General features: G+C 47.0%; 1 protein-coding gene and 1 pseudogene across 1 annotated transcript; one reads left to right on the forward strand and one right to left on the reverse strand.

The window, feature by feature from the left end:
* Window positions 1-315: 315 nt before the first annotated feature.
* LOC133897419 (pentatricopeptide repeat-containing protein At1g52640, mitochondrial-like) lies at window positions 316-4,652 on the reverse strand. The gene is made up of 5 exons (XM_062338152.1): window positions 3,422-4,652; window positions 2,369-2,422; window positions 1,977-2,000; window positions 1,847-1,889; window positions 316-737 (listed from the first exon to the last, which is right to left on the reverse strand). The coding sequence occupies exons 1-5, from the start codon at window positions 4,547-4,549 to the stop codon at window positions 616-618; spliced, it is 1,371 nt and encodes a 456-aa protein (XP_062194136.1). The 5' UTR covers window positions 4,550-4,652; the 3' UTR covers window positions 316-615.
* A 376-nt stretch (window positions 4,653-5,028) lies between these two features.
* Window positions 5,029-6,565, forward strand: LOC133897761 (xyloglucan O-acetyltransferase 2-like; annotated as a pseudogene).
* The last annotated feature ends 11,277 nt before the right edge of the window (window positions 6,566-17,842 follow it).

Consider the following 17,842-nt stretch of genomic DNA (forward strand, 5'->3'; position numbering starts at 1 on the left):
CTTTTAAAAGCAATTTTAGAAAAGCCTCGGCCCAACCACCTCTGTGTTCGAACATGGTGCTACATCTCGCATCCGAAGCTCAGATCGAATTGCATCGTGTCACTAGAGTTGGAATCTTATACATCGTCTGGAACGCAGGGATTTCTCGTAGGAATTCCATTGAAAACAATGTCTCCATCGAAATTCCTCGAGTTAGTCCACCTGGGGAAACTTGGATGAATTACGGTGTTGTAAATGAGTGTCTCGTCAACTAGCAGGAAATGGTGCAGTCGAGGCAAAGTGTTGGATGAACGCAGAAACGGCGCAAACTGTTCAACACAAAGACCGTTACATAAAATCGAATGCAAGTCGCACATCATCTTACCACCAACAGCTTAGAACAGCCAAACAAATAGTTGGATAATGGTCGTAGAAAATTCACCTAGCAACTTGCGCTAATGTCTGGAGAGCCCAAACTTTGGATACAACATTTCAGAAGATGTTTCATGCCTACATAGCTGACAGTACACTCATGCACGAGAGATGGTCCACGGAAGACCATGAGTTACACATAATGCTGAAACATGACACACAGCCTCCAAATCTTCACTCGCCAATCGCTGGACAACAGCCAAGTTATGCAGAGTCATTAGGCTTTGCCTCATCGGGCTTCTTGGCAGGCATCTCAGTGCCCATCTCAGCTTTGAGATCGTTGATACTCTGCTCCAGCTCGTCGATCTTGGTTCCCATTTCATCTAGTGCAATGTAGTTAAAGAAAACAGAATACCGTGGAGCAGAAGTACAAATTTATTATTTACAGGGAATCCTGTCATTTTATCAAAAACAAATTGCTTGATGCAGAAAGTTCCTCCCGATATCATTATTACAAATAAGTACTTCAAATTATCAATAAGTAAAAAATTGCGAAAGTGGTACTATTTGATCTTAATGTGATCATTGATGAGCAGCAATATTGGACTCTTGGTGGTGCACTATCAAGATTACACTACAAAGAGTACATCGATGATAGATTACACTACAAAGAGTACATCGATGATACCTTCACAGTAGCTTCATTTAACCATATTTGAATTTCTCTTGAGCATTCTGAGTGCAACTGAACAAGGGTCACCACCGCATGAGCAGTTTCATAAACCAAACTGATACGATAATACCAGCAAAAGTGGTATTTGACTTCACTTCTAATGGAAAATTTCAATTCTGTCTATAGCTAGGCAAAAGAATCACACAATGTTTATAATGTTGAAGTTAACTTGTAGGAAAGATTCTTTTACATGTCCCAGAGTTTTACTTTATTAATTATAGGCCAGCAAATTTTTAACCTAAGAAACATAGCTTAACAAAAAAGTGGCCACCATGCTCCTTATTTTGTATCGAGCATATTTAAGCTCCAAGAAAACCATAATTAAGGGGTATAAAACTTGGATATGTAAGAGAAAGAGTGAAAAAAAAAGGAAAAGAAACACCACTTCAAGCTAGTTAACGAGCTTGAATTACAGCAAGCAGCATAGATTTTCACGTAATTCAACAAGATGATTGTATGGATAATGGGTGTTTTATATACACGTATACCTGGTTTGTTTATGCTTCACATTGAATAGTTGAAAAAATGCAAAAACCTTGCACAAACACACCCAAAAAGAAACGCATGGCATTGTGCAATGGTTTCCTACATATATCAGCATCTGAAATGCATAATGGCATTATAGAAGCATGACATCAGATATTAGAATACAATAATATCTGTAGGGGGAAAAAAACTATAATGACAGAGCTCTATTTTCATATTTTGTTTGAAAAGACAAGAACAGAGTGAAAATAAAGAAATAATAGCAGATAAGGATATTCTTTGACACAATGTTCTGGGACATAGACTCGAACCTTGTTTGCTGCAATAGTCAGCTATAAAGTAAGTGGGAAATGATGGTAAACTATTCGGTGTAAATGTTAATGAGAACATATTCGAAGGCACTCACCATCTGGCCAAGGAGGTTTTGCACCTGAAACGAAAAGCTTGAAATCAGTAATGATAGACTTATTCCTTCTCAAAAAGAAAAAATACAACATTTCGGCACTAGGAAACCAAAAATGTAACTTGAATGTTAAATATCTTTATCATATCTCCAGGCTTCAATAATTCAATGCCGTGCTTAATTTTTTTTTATCTAATTAGTCCAAACTGTACTGCAACTGCATGATACTAGAAGCAGTGGGTCTTATGTACTAAAAAAAAGCATGTGCCAAAAACTTGTTTATAGACTTTGTGTTCCACCGATTATTGTACAAGAAAACAAGAGAAATCATCAATATAAATAATGCATACTAACAGATATTATGATGCATATCAGCATACAGAATCAAAACTTACAAATGCAGTCATATCTGTTGGGTTCTGTGACGAGGGCTCTGAATCCATGTTAGCCTGCAACAGCAAGTTCAGCAAATGAGTTAACTAACAATATAGTACAGCAAAATTGCATACAAGTCAAAATAAACTCCAGCTGGTGTTACATAGCATTAGCATAGCTCCTTAATTTCCATACCAGAAAATGTAAAATAACTGGAGATAATAAAATCCATGTCTGGATGTAACTTGTAAGGCAAGGTGTAAAAATAAATAATGGAATCATTCAAGCATCCTAACAGACAAGTGCACAACAAAAGCCGAAATAGTGTAAAGGAAAACCGTAAATGTACTTAGAAAATACCCTTTAATAAATTGCAGATCCAAGATTGGGCATCCTTAATGGGATCACTGAGTCTGTTGTACACATGTACTCATTAAACCTCCCTTATGAGGTGTATTGTATGCATTTTATTACCTTAAAACTTGTACACCAGGGAGGAAATCCCAAAAACAAAATATGAAGGACCTAAAAGACATGTAAGTTGTAAACAAGCCCTAAAATGTTACAGTTCCATCTCCTATTTTCCATTTCCCCCTCCACTGGCTCTCATCAAGATCAAGACCAGAGAATTTATTGTCACTGTTCAGACTTCTAGTTTCATCTGCCCTCTTGCTGTGCATGATACTTGCCAAATCTTGTATCGTGCAGGAAGTGCTCCGCCGCATCCTATCAGTGAGCACCTCAATATCATCTCGCAAGCCAAACCTGAGCAGCCTATCCCTCAACACCTGACAAGTAGCCTGGTAAGGTGGGATACCCTCATCCACCATCCTCAAAAAGTAGCTGCAGGCCTCCTCTGCTCTACCCTTCTTGCAACATAACCCATGGATCATGACAGCGTAAGTTGCTGCCCCTGGGTGAAAACCACGTTCTTCCATCCCATCCCAAACCTCAATTGCCCTATCAATCCTGCCTATAGCAATCAACATTTTCAGAATCATGTTGTAAGAGTGCCGGTCTGGCAAACATGAATCCTTATCCATCCTTGAAATAAGCCGTAACGCCTTGTTCACCTCTTTCAGCTTACAATGTGCATTGAGCAGAGTGTTGTAGCTCCAAACATCAGGCTTTTCCCCTCGGCTTGCCATCTCACACAGGATATTATAAGCCTCGTCAACCTCTCCCAACTCACACAGTAACCGAATGACAGCATTGTACGTGAATACATTTGGTGTAAGGTCACGTGCGCGCATCCTATCTAGCACACGAAGAGCAGCATGAGCATCCTTTGATGCACATGCAGAACGAAGGAACGGTCCATATGTTGCAGCATCCGGAACAAGCCCACGGCTCCGTTGCATATCTTTTAACTGCTCCTGTGCAAGCGCAACATCCCCTCCGCGACACAAGGCATCAATCAACGCGTTATACGCAGGAATATCAGGCTCGACACCCCTCTGAACTATTTCGTCAAACAGCTTCCGGGCATTTTCTGGCTTTGAGACGACAGCCCACCCAGAGATCAGGATAGTGTAGGTTTTTGCCGAGACATCAAACTGGGTCGCCGACTCCCTAAAGAAGGCCTCGGCATGCTCTACCAGGCCATTATGCGACAACGCGAAGAGCAGCGAGTGGAGATCAGCGAGCACCGGCGGGAACCCGAACCCCTCCATGGAGGAGAAGGCCCGGATGGCGTCGTCCGGGAGGCCCGCACGGGCGTATGCGCGGAACAGCAGCGGGAACAGGTCCCGCGAGAGCGCGGACGGCGGGAGGTCGGACAGCAGGGAGCGCAGGAGCGGGAATAGCCGCGCGCCCGCGAGCGAGTTTGCGAGGACGAGGAGCGAGTCCGGAAGGTGGGAGAACCCCGGCAGCGAGGCGGTGGAGAGGAAGAACCGGAGCGAGGGCAGGGGGAGATTGCGGCAGCGGCGCAGGACGGCGGCCGCGGCCGCGGGGGTGAGGCGAGCCTCGAATCCGCGCAGCGCGGCGCGGAGGTCGTGCTGCGGGCCACGGAAGTCGCTGAGCACGCGGCAGAGAGCGCCAACGAGCTGCGAGTCCGGGTCAGGGTCGGGGCGCGGATCCATCGGTTTGGGCGAGGCGGAGCAGAGGCCGCGCAGCAGGAGGGCGCGCGGGCTGCGCGGCAGGAGGCGGCGAGGCAAGGCCGCGGCCGCGGACGAGGCGAGGGATCTGGCGGCGGATTGCATCGTGAGATGCGCACCACGGAGCTCCCTACGAGTCTGTGCAGTGACAGCAGATTCGCGAGTGACGTGAGGACGCACGGGTGAAAAGCACAGAGGATGGGATCGTGGAGGGGCTACGAGGAGTGCTTACCGGGGAAGTCCGGGTCGTCGAGGAGGCGGAGCTCGCCGGCGGACGGCGAATTCGGAGGAGATCGCGGTGGGCGTGGGCGTGGGCGTGGAGAGGTGAGGTGAGGGGAGAGATGGGGGCCAAACGGGTCGGGAACCCGGGATGGGGCTGTAGGCTGTAGCGGCGAGTCGATGACAAATGGGCCCAGGGACTATGGGCCGAAAGAGAGATTTGGCCCAATACTTTGAGAAAAGCAAAGTTCCAAAGCTGTGGGGCCCCGTGGCGTGGAAATGTGGGGCCCAAGCGCCATGTCACCTGGCGGTTGCGAGCGGCATGGGTGCGCGGCCGGCCCGGCGGAAGAACGTGCGGTCGGCCGGCCGGCCGATCGATTGGTTTCGTTAGGGGAGTGCGTGTCACGACGCTCCGGCCGACGGCACATATGGTCGCCGTTGCGAAGAACGAGACGGTGCATTGCATTCTATCTGTCAGCTCGATCGATCCCATCCCCATGGGCGCTTGCGCCTCCACTCCCCGCCACCATTTCAGCTCTCCCCGCCCGCACCCGCAGCCGCGCACCCTCCTCACCAAGCGGATCCTCGCCTTCGCGCTCTACGCCCTCATACCCCTCGCCCTCCTCGGCTCCTCCACCACCTCCTCTCCCTTGATCCCACCACCGCCGCCCCCTCCTCCCCGTTACCGCAACAGGGGGCGAAGGCTGCTGCGGCAAGGAAGGGTGAGGCGGCGGCGCGGTGCGACTACTCGGATGGGGAGTGGGTGCGGAGCGCGGCCGGCCCGCGGTACAACGGGACGAGCTGCGGCGGGACGATCAAAGCCGGGCAGAACTGCATGGCGCACGGGCGGCCCGACACGCGGTACCTCCACTGACGGTGGCGCCCGCGCGCCGGGTGCTCGATCCCGCCGTTCGACCCCGCGGAGTTTTTGCGCCTGGTGCACGGCCGCCACGTGGCCTTCGTGGGCGACTCGCTGGCCCGGAACCAGTGCGAGTCCCTGATCTGCCTGCTGAGCTCCACGTTCCCAGCCCAGCTGGTGCGCGGCGCCGGCGCCGGCGACGGGGACGGGGACGGGGACCAGCTCCGCAAGTTCCGGTGGTGGGCGTTCCCGTCGCACGACGCGACGGTGTCGGTGTTCTGGTCCCCGTTCCTGGTGAACGGCACGGAGAAGTCCAAAGCGGGGGGAGCGGGGCTGGACCACAACAGGCTCTTCCTGGACCAGCCCGATGAGCGGTCGGCGGCGGAGCTCCCGGACATCGACTTGGTCGTGCTCTCGGCGGGGCACTGGTTCCTGCACCCGGCCATGTTCTACGACCGCGGCGCCGTCATCGGGTGCCACCACTGCCCGGAGCCCAACCGCACGGAGACAGGCTTCTTCGGCGTGTTCCGCCTCGCCGTCCGGAACGCGCTCCGCGAGGTCGTCGTCCGCAGCGCCAGGGCCCGAGGCCCCGCTCGCCGGCTGAAGCTGGCCGTGGTTACGACGTTCTCGCCTGCGCACTTCGAGGGGGAGTGGGACAGCCCCACCGCACGCGCGCGCACGGAGCCTTACGCGCCAGGGGAGCGGGAGATGGAGTACATGGACCGGGAGATGTGGCGCGCCGAAGCGGAGGAGGCCGCGGCGGCGGGTGCGGACGCCAGGGCGCGCGGGGCGGGCGTGACGGTGGAGGCGCTGCAGGTGACGCAGCTGGCGGGGATGCGCGCGGACGGGCACCCGGGTCCGTACATGCACCCGTTCCCGTTCGCCGGCGGCGAGAGGGTGCGAGTGCCCAACGACTGCGTGCACTGGTGCCTGCCCGGGCCCATCGACACGTGGAACGAGATCCTGCTTCAGGTCGTCAAGCGATGGGCCGACGCCTCCTCGTCGCCGTGAAACCTATTGCGAGTAAGATTGTAACAGAGATAATAGACAACAGTAAAATGGAGAAAAATGAACTTTTTATTGATTTTTAAGGTGTTTAAAGATAGATGAAAGGACATGTCTATTGGTAAGATATTACTTCTCAATAGATATAACTATTGTAGTTGACTAATTGATCACATTATGTTTATTTTCAACACTCCCCTTGGTCAATTATTTGTAATGTAATTTTTTTTATTGAAAACTCTAGAACCATGTGGAAAATATGAGGAGAAAACATATGTTGATATATTATTAAAACTTTCTTTAAATTCAATGAAAAAATATAAGGAAAAAATGATACGGCATATATTGTTTATTGCCCTATTACAAACTCATATGAGAAACATAATAGTAAAAACTCATTTTGGTGAGTTTAGAGGACAATAATTATGATCTATAAATTATATTAAAACCTCAGTAAATTTCTTGAGAAAATAGAAGGAATAATAGTAATATACTGTTAAAACTCCTTTTAAACCTAGTGGGAAAATAAGAAAAAAAAAGAGTACAACATATATTAATTATTGCCTCTTTGTAAACTCATATGAGAAAATATTTAAAAGGAAAAACTCATAAGTGAGTTTAGATAATAATAGATATGTCTTTGATACCTCATTTAAAAACCCTGAAAGGAAAAAATAAGAGATATGACATATGATCTTATATAGATATTGCCTCATTAAAAACCTTATATGAGAAACTGTATAGGAAAAACTTATAAAGAAAAAGAGTATAATATAATATGAACATGTTAATAATTAGGGATCAACTTCCCCTGAGCCTTGCAAATCTTGTAGTCGTCGTATACTAATTCTGTAAATATATTTTTGGAATGTGAAAGTTGGTAAGAACTTAGTGGATAAATCAGTGAGGTTATCACATGATTTAGTTTGCAAGATTTCTATCTTCCCATTATGAGGATAGAATAATTTAGTAGCTATAACCTATTTACATTTTAACAATACATGCAGAATTATCTTCGTAGATAATTATTGATGATTCAATGAAACCAATACCACATGATTATTGTATATGGTTGATCATTCTATAAAGCCACACATATATGTGATGTTTCAGAATGATAGGTGAAAGTAGCCACTGGAATTTGTTTTGATGACTACTATGAGATGACTATACCACCATGAAATCAGTCTGTGATCTGGTGTTATGGGGATTAGTTATATAGCCAGAATCTGGATATCCCACTATGATCATATATTGATTTTTCTGATAGAAAAATCTAGATCTTTGGTACTATAAAGATATCTGTGGATACCTTATTTGACTCTCGTCTAATGGTGTTGTTAGAGCCGCGCTATTTAAGCTAGTAAGTTATCTACAAATGCAATATTAGGCATGTTGTGATTTGCAAGATATATGAGCATTTTGATAGCACTAAGATATAGAACTGTAGGTTCAATATCTTTTCATCGTCAACCCAATGTATGAACTGATCTCGATTCATATTTAGGGATTGAATGACTATAAGTGTTTTGATGGATACAATTTTTCAATATTATTTGGATATTGGTGGACTCATAGATAAATATTGGTGGATCCTCAGCACGCGTGAAGGTAGGCGGCTGAGTCCGCAGAAAGTCCGAGAAGTCATCTCGGCGCCCAGCCCCACCTCCTCCATGAGGGGTCGTGTTACGCATGAGAGCATCAAGAAGCGCCGTCTGAGCTTGACAGTTTTGCTCAATTTGCATTAGCACATTCGTCATGCTCGGCGGTGGAGGCGGGTTATTCTCATTAGAACCTTCAGGAAGATCACCCAAACTGCCATGGGTTCTCATCCTGTTATGGCGATGAGAAGAAAGAGATGTGAAAGGTTAAATTCTGACATAGGTGAAAGATCAAACTCCAACTAATGCTACCTTGCTATATCGGACCTCGCTTATTTGGATCCGTATACTACATAATGATAAAAATGCATGTTCAAAGGCATGGTGCAAAATGAACAATAAAATGTGGAAATATGCTCGACCCTTAATTATACGTTTCTTTCTCGAGTACTTGTCTCCGCAACAAACATCGGAACTCACAAACAGTTATACTTAGGGGCATAATATTGCATTTTCATACATATTGATCATGAAGAGGCATAAACAAAACTTAGTGAGTTGTTTAGGTGAAGTTGACCACTTGCTAAACAATGTTGTAAATTGTGTTTAGGCTACTTAATTAAACCAGGCTCTGATAACACGCTGTGGGGAACCGTCCAAATAATATTCTAATTAATCATCAGGGGATCATTATTCAAAATCACAACCTTGATTATTAACCAAAATATCATCCCGGTAGTCCCGTCACGTGTTTTGTGCCCAAGAGGGGAACACATGCCTTCCAACTTTTAGTATCACAACAGAGCTTAAGAAAGAGCAAGTAATTAACATTTATATTACAGGTCTTTAGTTATGCAACAATTTACAACAAAAGATAACAACAACTACGCAGCGGAAACATAAACCTATACAACAAAATAGAGTGGAGCCACATGTCCTTAGGCTCCACCCCAAAAGCACGACCTCCGAGAGTAGGATGAACTACTCTTGCCGCCACCCTGATCGGCAGGCACGAAATAGCCAAACGCCGGCTCTTCCTCACCAGCAGCACCTGAAAACGCAGGCATGAGTTCGAAGGTACTCGCAAGACTTAAACCATATAGAGCACATATACATAGCTCGACTCCAAGGATTATACATGCATTGAGCCATTAGCAAGGAAAAAGCCATATGGTTAAGTTAAACATAAGCGGTAAGCAACCTAGACATATAGGTGTGAGCAATTAACTTAACCAACAAAACATAATTCTACCCTGCAAAAACTAACTGAACAGAAGTAATTGGAACCATTATGAACATACATGTAACAAAGACCAACTCAACCATCTCCCACATATCCAACCATTAACCACAAGCGAAAACTCTACGACCGGTGCGGATGAAAAAAATCGTATGCTTATGACCGAGAGCGCGGCATTTTGAAATATTTTTACACCCTGCAGGGGATACTCCTTTACCCACACGACACGAGGACCATACGGCTTATGCCATCCGCTAAAGTGCACACAAGAGGGTACTTGTGACAACCTTTCCTAATAAGTCACAACCATTTGAAACAAGCATTGCTCGGCGCGGAGGTGCTAGAACTACTCCCGGAGCAAACTAGCACCTCTACAAGCCCGCTCGCTCACACCGTCGATGTTCAGGCCCAAATGATCACAGCTATAGAGGTATTCGGCTCGCCTTACCATTAGATTGGCATGTGGTGAGTAAGGTAAGTGCTAAAGCCAACGGTACCGACGGACGGCCTTAAACGATGCAAGCGGTCTACGGTGTCTAGGTTCTTCTCCCGAACTGCCTCCAAGACTTTCCTCCGGAGTAGAAAACACCCCTAACACCGCCCACATCTCGCCTCATACTCACCACTCATCCAACCATCTCAACATCATTAAGCATTTGTATCCATAAGTGAGCTCTATGCTAGCGAACAACGGATGCGCCATCATTCGACTTCTACCGTTGACCTATACATTGCTAAGCATGTCGAGAGACTCTTAGACATCTACCAAGATACCAAGGCTACAAGGATATGGATATGCAATTTAACATAGATTCTACCCCACCAACTCGACACTGACTTACTAACCATGCAAACATACATAAAGGCTTAGCTTATTAATTTTAGACTTTATTCAATTGAACAAAAGGGTGCAATATGCTTAGTTGCTAGCCTTGCTGCTCAGGTGGCTGCCTATAATTGCCCAAGCAATACTAACAGAAATCTAGAAGATTAGATGCGTCTTCAACCACGGTCGTATCACGCTCCGGCTCCTTGTTCACTAAAGAAAAGCGCATGCAATGATGAGCATAAGTGAAATGCAATAATGCATGCTATACTATGCATATGATGAATTTCCATAAAATATGCCATATAAAGCATTAAAATATTTTTCCTAGTTAGAGAAAGTCATAAGGAGACTAGCAAAATTGGTTTAATTCATTTTGGACTTGTAAAGAATTAGTGGCGAATTAAAGAAGCCTTAAACTAATTAATTCATCTTAGAAATTTAATTAACTATTTCATGGCTAGGGATATTTTTAATGGGTAGAGGAGGTTATTATGAAACAAAAAAAATTGGTTTCATAATTTTTGGAGCTACGGAGAAAGTTATCAGCACAAAAGAAAAAAAAAGTTGATGAACAATCAACCCGGATACTCTGGGTACCGGAGTCTCCGGATGACCCTCCGGGATAGGTCCTCTGTTATTTTTTGGCTGGGAGTCACCCGGACCCTCCGGGTTAACCTGGATTCTTGGAGTGGCTCCAGAACAGCTCGTTTGAGAGGAGGAAAACTTGGTCAAAATGATTTGCAAACTTCTCCATACCAAAAGGAAACATCTTAGAGCTAATTCAAGGGTCCTAGAACTCACTACCCAACCTAGAAACTCAATTCCTAACTCAAATTCATCCAAATCCTCAAATTAGGTATAAAACATCAAAAACACCCAATTTCACCACCTAGCTCCAAATTCAGATTTTGACCAACCAAATGCGTATCCAAGCCATGGGATGCCTAGAGGACTTACCCAAGGTGCTTTGCCAAGGTTGGGGACCGCCGAGAGAAGGAGGAAATGATGGGAAATCGAAGAACTTCGGTGTTCCTTGAGCTTCAACCAAGAACACCAAAAGACAACAAAATCGGCTCGAATCCTTCGGGAAAACGAAAATGAATTGGAGGAATGCATAGCTTATGAGCTCGTGATCGCAATGGTACCACATGCTTACCTCCACTCCTTCTCTTGAGCTCGGATTTGAGGGAGGAAGAGAGAGAGCTTGAGAGGGAGAAAGGGGGCAGCAGCTCCTTGCTTCTTTGGCCGGTTGAGCACAGGAAAGGCACGAGTGAGGGAGCAGGTGGGTGGGCTGCTGCCTAGGAGGGAGAGAGAGAGAGGTGGTTGGCCCACCGAGTGGGGTCCACGTGCTAGAGAAAGGAGTCCACTTTAACTGTGTTCTATTCTTTTCTCTCCTAAATTTCTTTCTCTTATCCAATTGACTCAGAATGAAGTACTCTAGTGTGTAAAACTATTTTACCTCAACTTTAATTATGATGCTAATGACGCATGCTTAAGCTTAATCACACGATTATGAAACTTGGGACGTGACAAACCTCCCCCCTTAAAAGAATCTCGTCCTAAGATTCGTTGCGAGTCGGGGAAGAGTATGGTGATGCTAGGAACTATGCTGTGAGAAGACACCATGCTGTGAGAAATGGAACAATGCATTACTCACAGGTTGGAGAAAAACTCTGGATAATCGGCACGAAACTGATCTTGACGCTCCCACGTCGCTTCATCTTCGGAGTGATTACTCCATTGAACCTTAAGGAACTTAGTTGAGCGACATCGAGTCTTGTGTTCCGCTTCATCAAGGATGCGAATTGGATGCTTGCAATAAGAGAGATCTGACTGCAACTCTTGAACTGCCGCATCACTGACATCGGTCGGGACTTGAAGGCACTTCTTCAATTGCGACACATGGAAGACATTGTGAACGGTAGAGAGGGACGGAGGCAAGCCCAATTGATAGGCCACCTCTCCACACTGGGCAAAAATTTGGAATGGTCCCACATATCGAGGTGCTAGCTTCCCTCTGACTTGGAAGTAGTGAACCCCTTTGAGTAGAGATACCTTGAGGTACACAAAATCTCCAATCTCGAACACAAGTTCTCTCCGGCGGGGATCCGCATAGCTCTTCTGTCGCGATTGTACCATGAGGAGACACTTCCGAATAGTCAGAACATGCTCTTCTGCCTCTTTGACCAAGTCCGAACCTAGGAAAGCCCGTTCGCCGGATCCAGACCAATTCAACGACGTCCAGCATCTACGGCCGTAGAGAGCCTCAAACGGTGACATCTCAATACTCGCTTGATAACTGTTGTTGTAGGAGAACTCGGCAAACGGTAAGCATATATCCCACCTCTTCCCATAAGTGAGAACACAAGCTCGGAGCATGTCCTCCAGAATCTAATTTACCCTCTCAGTCTGATCGTCGGTTTAAGGATGATACGCCGTGCTATGGAATAGCTCAGTTTCCAAAGCCTCGTTAAAGCTCCTCCAGAAATGGGAAGTGAACTGGGTGCCTCGATGAGAAATGATCTTCTTTGGAATCCCATGAAGGCACACAATTTGAGTGAAATACAACTCCGTATAATCTTTGGCACTGAACTAAGTCTTTACCGGGAGGAAATGTGCTGGCTTTGTGAGCCGGTCCACTATAACCCAAATTGAATCATACCCATGAGAAGTCCTCGACAATCCAGTAATGAAATCCATGTCGATCTCCTCCCACTTTCATGAGAGAATAGGCAAAGGCTGGAGCGTACCGGCCAGCTTGAGATGCTCGGCCTTCACCCTACGGCAGACATCACACTCAGTAACATATCGAGCGATCTCTCGCTTCATGCGAGTCCACCAGAATCTCGGCTTGAGGTCTTGGTACATCTTTGTACTCCTAGGATGGATAGATAGCAATGAATCATGAGCTTCATCCAGGATTCTCTTCCTCAATACCTCCACCCTCGGAATCACTAGACGGTTGCCCAACCATAAAAGACCATGGCCATCTTCAGAGAAACACGTGGCTTTGCCTTCTTTCATCTTATCTCGGATTCGAGCCATTCCCTTATAATTCTTCTGAGCGGCTTTGATTTCATCCAGGAGAGTGGACTTGATCTCTAAATTGGCAAGAAAACCATCCGGGACTATTTCAAGTCCAAGCCGGTGAAATTCATCACAAAGTGTGGCATTCCCGGGCTTGACCATGAGACAATGAGAATGAGCCCTTTGGCTCAAAGCATTGGCGACCATATTCATCTTATCAGGGTAATAATGAACTTCTAGCTCATAGTCTTTGATCAACTCGAGCCACCTTCGCTACCTCATATTCAGATCTGCCTGAGTGAAGATATATTTAAGACTTTTGTGATCCGTGTAGATATGGCACAAATTTCCCAACAGATAATGGTGCCAGATCTTAAGAGCGTGCACAACTGCCGCAAGCTCTAAGTCATGAGTGGGGTAGTTATCTTCATGGCGCTTCAACTGGAGTGAGGCATACGCCACAACTTTGCCCTCTTGCATAAGGACACATCCGAGGCCTATGCGGGAGGCATTGCAATAGACGTCTAAACCTTTGTCCACTTTGGGTTGAGCAAGAACAGGAGTAGTCGTGAGTAGTTTCTTCAAAGTCTCAAAAGATAACTCGCAATCATATGACCACTCAAATACATTCCCCTGCTTCAATAGTTCAGTCATGGGCTTGGTAATTTTTGAGAAATTCTCGATGAACCAACAGTAATAACCCGCAAGTCCGAGAAAACTCCGGATGTCGGTGACATTCTTGGGTTGCACCCAATTGAGCACATCCCGCACCTTGCTCGGGTCAACTGCAACACCATTATCAGACAATACATGTCCCAGAAAAGCGACCTCCTTAAGCTAGAACTCACACTTGCTTAACTTGGCGTACAGTTGGTGATCTCAAAGGCGGCCAAGTACAACACGGAGGTCCCCTGCACTGGGAGGTGCCAACCTACAAAGAAAAGGGGTATGAGTCCCCTAGGTATCACGACATGATGGACGGCCACACACAAGGAGCACCAGCACGACGGCGATGAGCAAAAGCATGGCGGCGGAAGGCAAATGCACGACAGCGCGTGACAACCGGCCAAGAGAGAGCATGCAGTCGATGGCTCGCTATCTAGGAGGGGCGCCAAGGGATTCGGGGAGGTTCACCATGCTCGTACATGGCAAGAATGGGACGACGGTTGGTGGAACGATGGTGTTAAAGCAACGGACGGCTCGGCTTCGGCTCGGATGGCCTCCCGTTGGGCTTCCAGCGAATGGGTGGCGGCATAGGGACGACGGTGGCTCCCTAGAGCTCCTCGATGGCCTGTGGACGGCGGACAAGCAATGGTGGAGGTGTGGTGGCATGAATGGTGATGGCGGTGAGGTGGTGTGGCGAACGAAGAAAGAGAGAGATAGGGAAACCAGTTGCACTATTTATAGAGGTGAGGGAGGTGCATAGAGAGGTGATGCGCGTGTGATGTTAGGTGGACGTCAGTGGGCAGTGCTGCGGCGAGATGGCAGGGTGGCGCCCACCATGTTTCCCGTGGGTATGGGTGCTCTACACTGTCCAAGCACAAGCGGGGCATGAAAGTCGCATGGCATGGGCGCGTGGGCATGGGCGGAGATAGAGCGAGAGAGAAAGGAGAGAGCGGGAGAAGTGGAGGCTGGTCGGGATATTTCTCGGAGAGGGGAAAACGACAACCGGCGTCGTGGTGAGGTGGAGGGGGAAGGAGAAGGGAGAGGGCACGCGGGCATGCGGTGGATGGCTGACACATGGATGGCCGAGGTGCGTGGGGCATGGGCGAGCGCGCGCAGGCGGGCAGTCCAGCGCGAGGGCTAGCAGGCCGAGTGGGCCGAGTGGCGCGATCGTGGCCCAGCACAGGGAAGGAAGGAGGGAGGGAGAAAGGAAGGCTGGGCCGGTTGTTGTGGGCCATGCAAGAGAGAAGGGAAAGAGGTTCAGCACAGGAGGAGAGAAAAAGGAAAAAGGAATAAGGAATTAGGTTTAAATTCAAATTAAGGTTTTTGAATTTGGATTTGACTTTGGATTAATATCAATTCAAATAAATATGTTTTAATTGTGATTTGGACTTGGATCTAGATTCTTGAGGGAGGATTCAAATTCAATTTGGATTTAGGCTGAATAGAAACTAAGAATAGATTTGAAATTGAAAGACATTCAATTTCAAATCTCTACACAAAGAAACATAAAAACCATAAATCTATTCACATGAACTAATTTAATGCAGGGATTATTTTGGAAATAATTTTAGTGCATTTTGGAATACCTGGTCAACTTAATATATTTAATATATGAATGTATACATACTGGTATATATACATTCATATACATACATCCTTGATTTTAGTTAACCTAATCAATCACAAAAAGTTTTAATTTGGAGCGAAACTTACAATTAATTAACATGTTAAACTCGGGATGTTACAAACCTACCACACTTAAAAGGAATCTCGACCTCAAGATTCGGAAAGCTCATCAAAGAGATTTGGAAACTTCTTCATCAAATTCTCTTGACGTTCCCATGTAGCTTCCGCTTCTATGTGATTACTCCACCGTACTTGGCAGAACTTGACTGCCGTTCTTCTAGTCTGACGAGTTCATACTAAAGATCTTGCTATAGATCCATGATTTCCAAGGGAACATGTTCCTTTAGAACTCTCAGGCATTTCATTAATTGTGATACATGGAACATATTATGCACATCGGATATTTTTTTTAGGAAGCACTAATGTCGGTGACATGGGAACCGGGGGTCCCCGAGTCCCGAGGCTAGGACAGCAGTGTGCCACGTGGCCCCCTCCCTCGGGGATTATCTCCCCGAGGTCCGAGAAGACCAAGTTCCGGGAGAGAGTGCTCGGGGCCATGAACATTGGTCCCCGAGTACCCGAGTTCCCCGAGGACCCGAGAAGTACAAGTTCCGGGAGAGGGCGCTCTGGGCCATGAACAGTGGTCCCCGAGCAACCGAGTGCCCCGATGACCTGGGCAGTCACAATTCCGGGAGAGGGCGCTTGGGGCCATGAACAGTGGTCCCCGAGTACCCGAGTTCCCCGAGGACCAAGAAAGGGCATATCCGGGAGAGAGAGCTCGGGGCTATGAACAGTAGCCCTGAGAAGTCCTTCGCTGGTGGTCCCCACAAGAGCTCAGCAGTGAGGTGTTAATTGGTGAGAGGCCCGATGCTGCATTTAAGAGGGAGCATGGCATGTCACTTCCAACCACTCCCCCACGCCTGCTATCAGTCCCTGCCACAGCCTGGCAGGGAGGCGTGGGGACATTTAATGTGGCGAGTTCCATCGCGCGTCATCCGGCGGGCCTCGGGATATCGTAGCAAGGCTCGAGACATCTCGCCTGCCGCTCTGCTGTGTCAGGTTCGCTCTGACCGGGCGGGCACACGGGGTGCTCGGTGGCTACCTGGTGGGCCCTCCCCGCAGCACCTGCTGAAAAGTGGGATGATGACGACAAGACCGGACAGGGGCGCGTTTTCAACCCCCCCGGTAACATCAAACTGCAGCCCATGATGATTGTTTTCCATTTATGGTGCCTTGGAACTCATGCCATCCTTTCTGGGAACGCTAACCGCCCCGACGGGTATAAAAGGAGGGCGGGCTCCCCGGAGAAAAGGAGGGAAGCTTTAGATATAGAGGAAGCTAGAGAGTAGTACGATCGAGCTCACTGCAGACCGCACAGAAGACAACGGCTTCTTCAGGACGAAAAACAAGAAGCACGGAGCTCTAGACTTGGACAAAAACCCTTGTAACACAAGAGATCCTCAGAGAGGTATTTACAGAGCATTTATAGCATACATACAGGAGTAGGGTATTACGCTCTGTGTGGCCCGAACCCGTCTCCCCTGAGCATTTATTTCCTCCTGCATCTGATCATCCAACCCACCCGCATCTCATTTACTCCCATTTATTTCACATACAAGGTAGATTCAGAATCATCCCCCCGGCCGAATCTAAAAGGGGGTCCCTCCGGATCCCCGCTTGTGGAGTTCATCCTCCGACAACTAACCTATAGGCTACTTCTCCAATTTTATCGTGAATCTTGTATGGTTCCACATACCTTGGTGCCAGCTTTCCATGAACTTAGAATCTCCGAGTGTCTCTTATTGGGGATACTTTAAGGTAACGTAGTCCTTGACCTTAAAGGTCAAGTTCCTTCTTCGATTATCGACATAATCTTTCTGTCTACTTTGAGCTGCTCTCAAATTCTGTCTGATCTTGGTGACTTGATCTTCCGTGTCTCTAATTAACGTAGGTCTAAAGAGTGAACTCTCTCCTACTTCTGACCATAGTAGAGGTGTTCTACATTTCCTTCCATACAATGTCTCAAAAGGTGACATCTTCAGGCTAGCTTGGAAACTGTTGTTGTATGAGAACTCTGCAAATGATAGACTTTTTTTCTAGTCTTTTTCGTAGGTTATCACACAAGCTCTCAAAAGATCTTTCAAGATCTGATTTACTCTTTCGGTCTGACCATCAGTCTGTGGGTGGTAAGCTGAACTAAAGTCTAGTTTAGTTCCCAGGGCAGTGTGTAGGCTTTTCCAAAATCTTGATGTAAATTGCAGTCCTCAGTCGGAGAGGATCCTACTAGGAACTCCATGCAGTCTCAGAATTTTGTCAATATACAGGC

This window comes from Phragmites australis, chromosome 17 (assembly GCF_958298935.1).
Source record: "Phragmites australis chromosome 17, lpPhrAust1.1, whole genome shotgun sequence".
Taxonomy (NCBI): Eukaryota; Viridiplantae; Streptophyta; class Magnoliopsida; order Poales; family Poaceae; genus Phragmites; species Phragmites australis.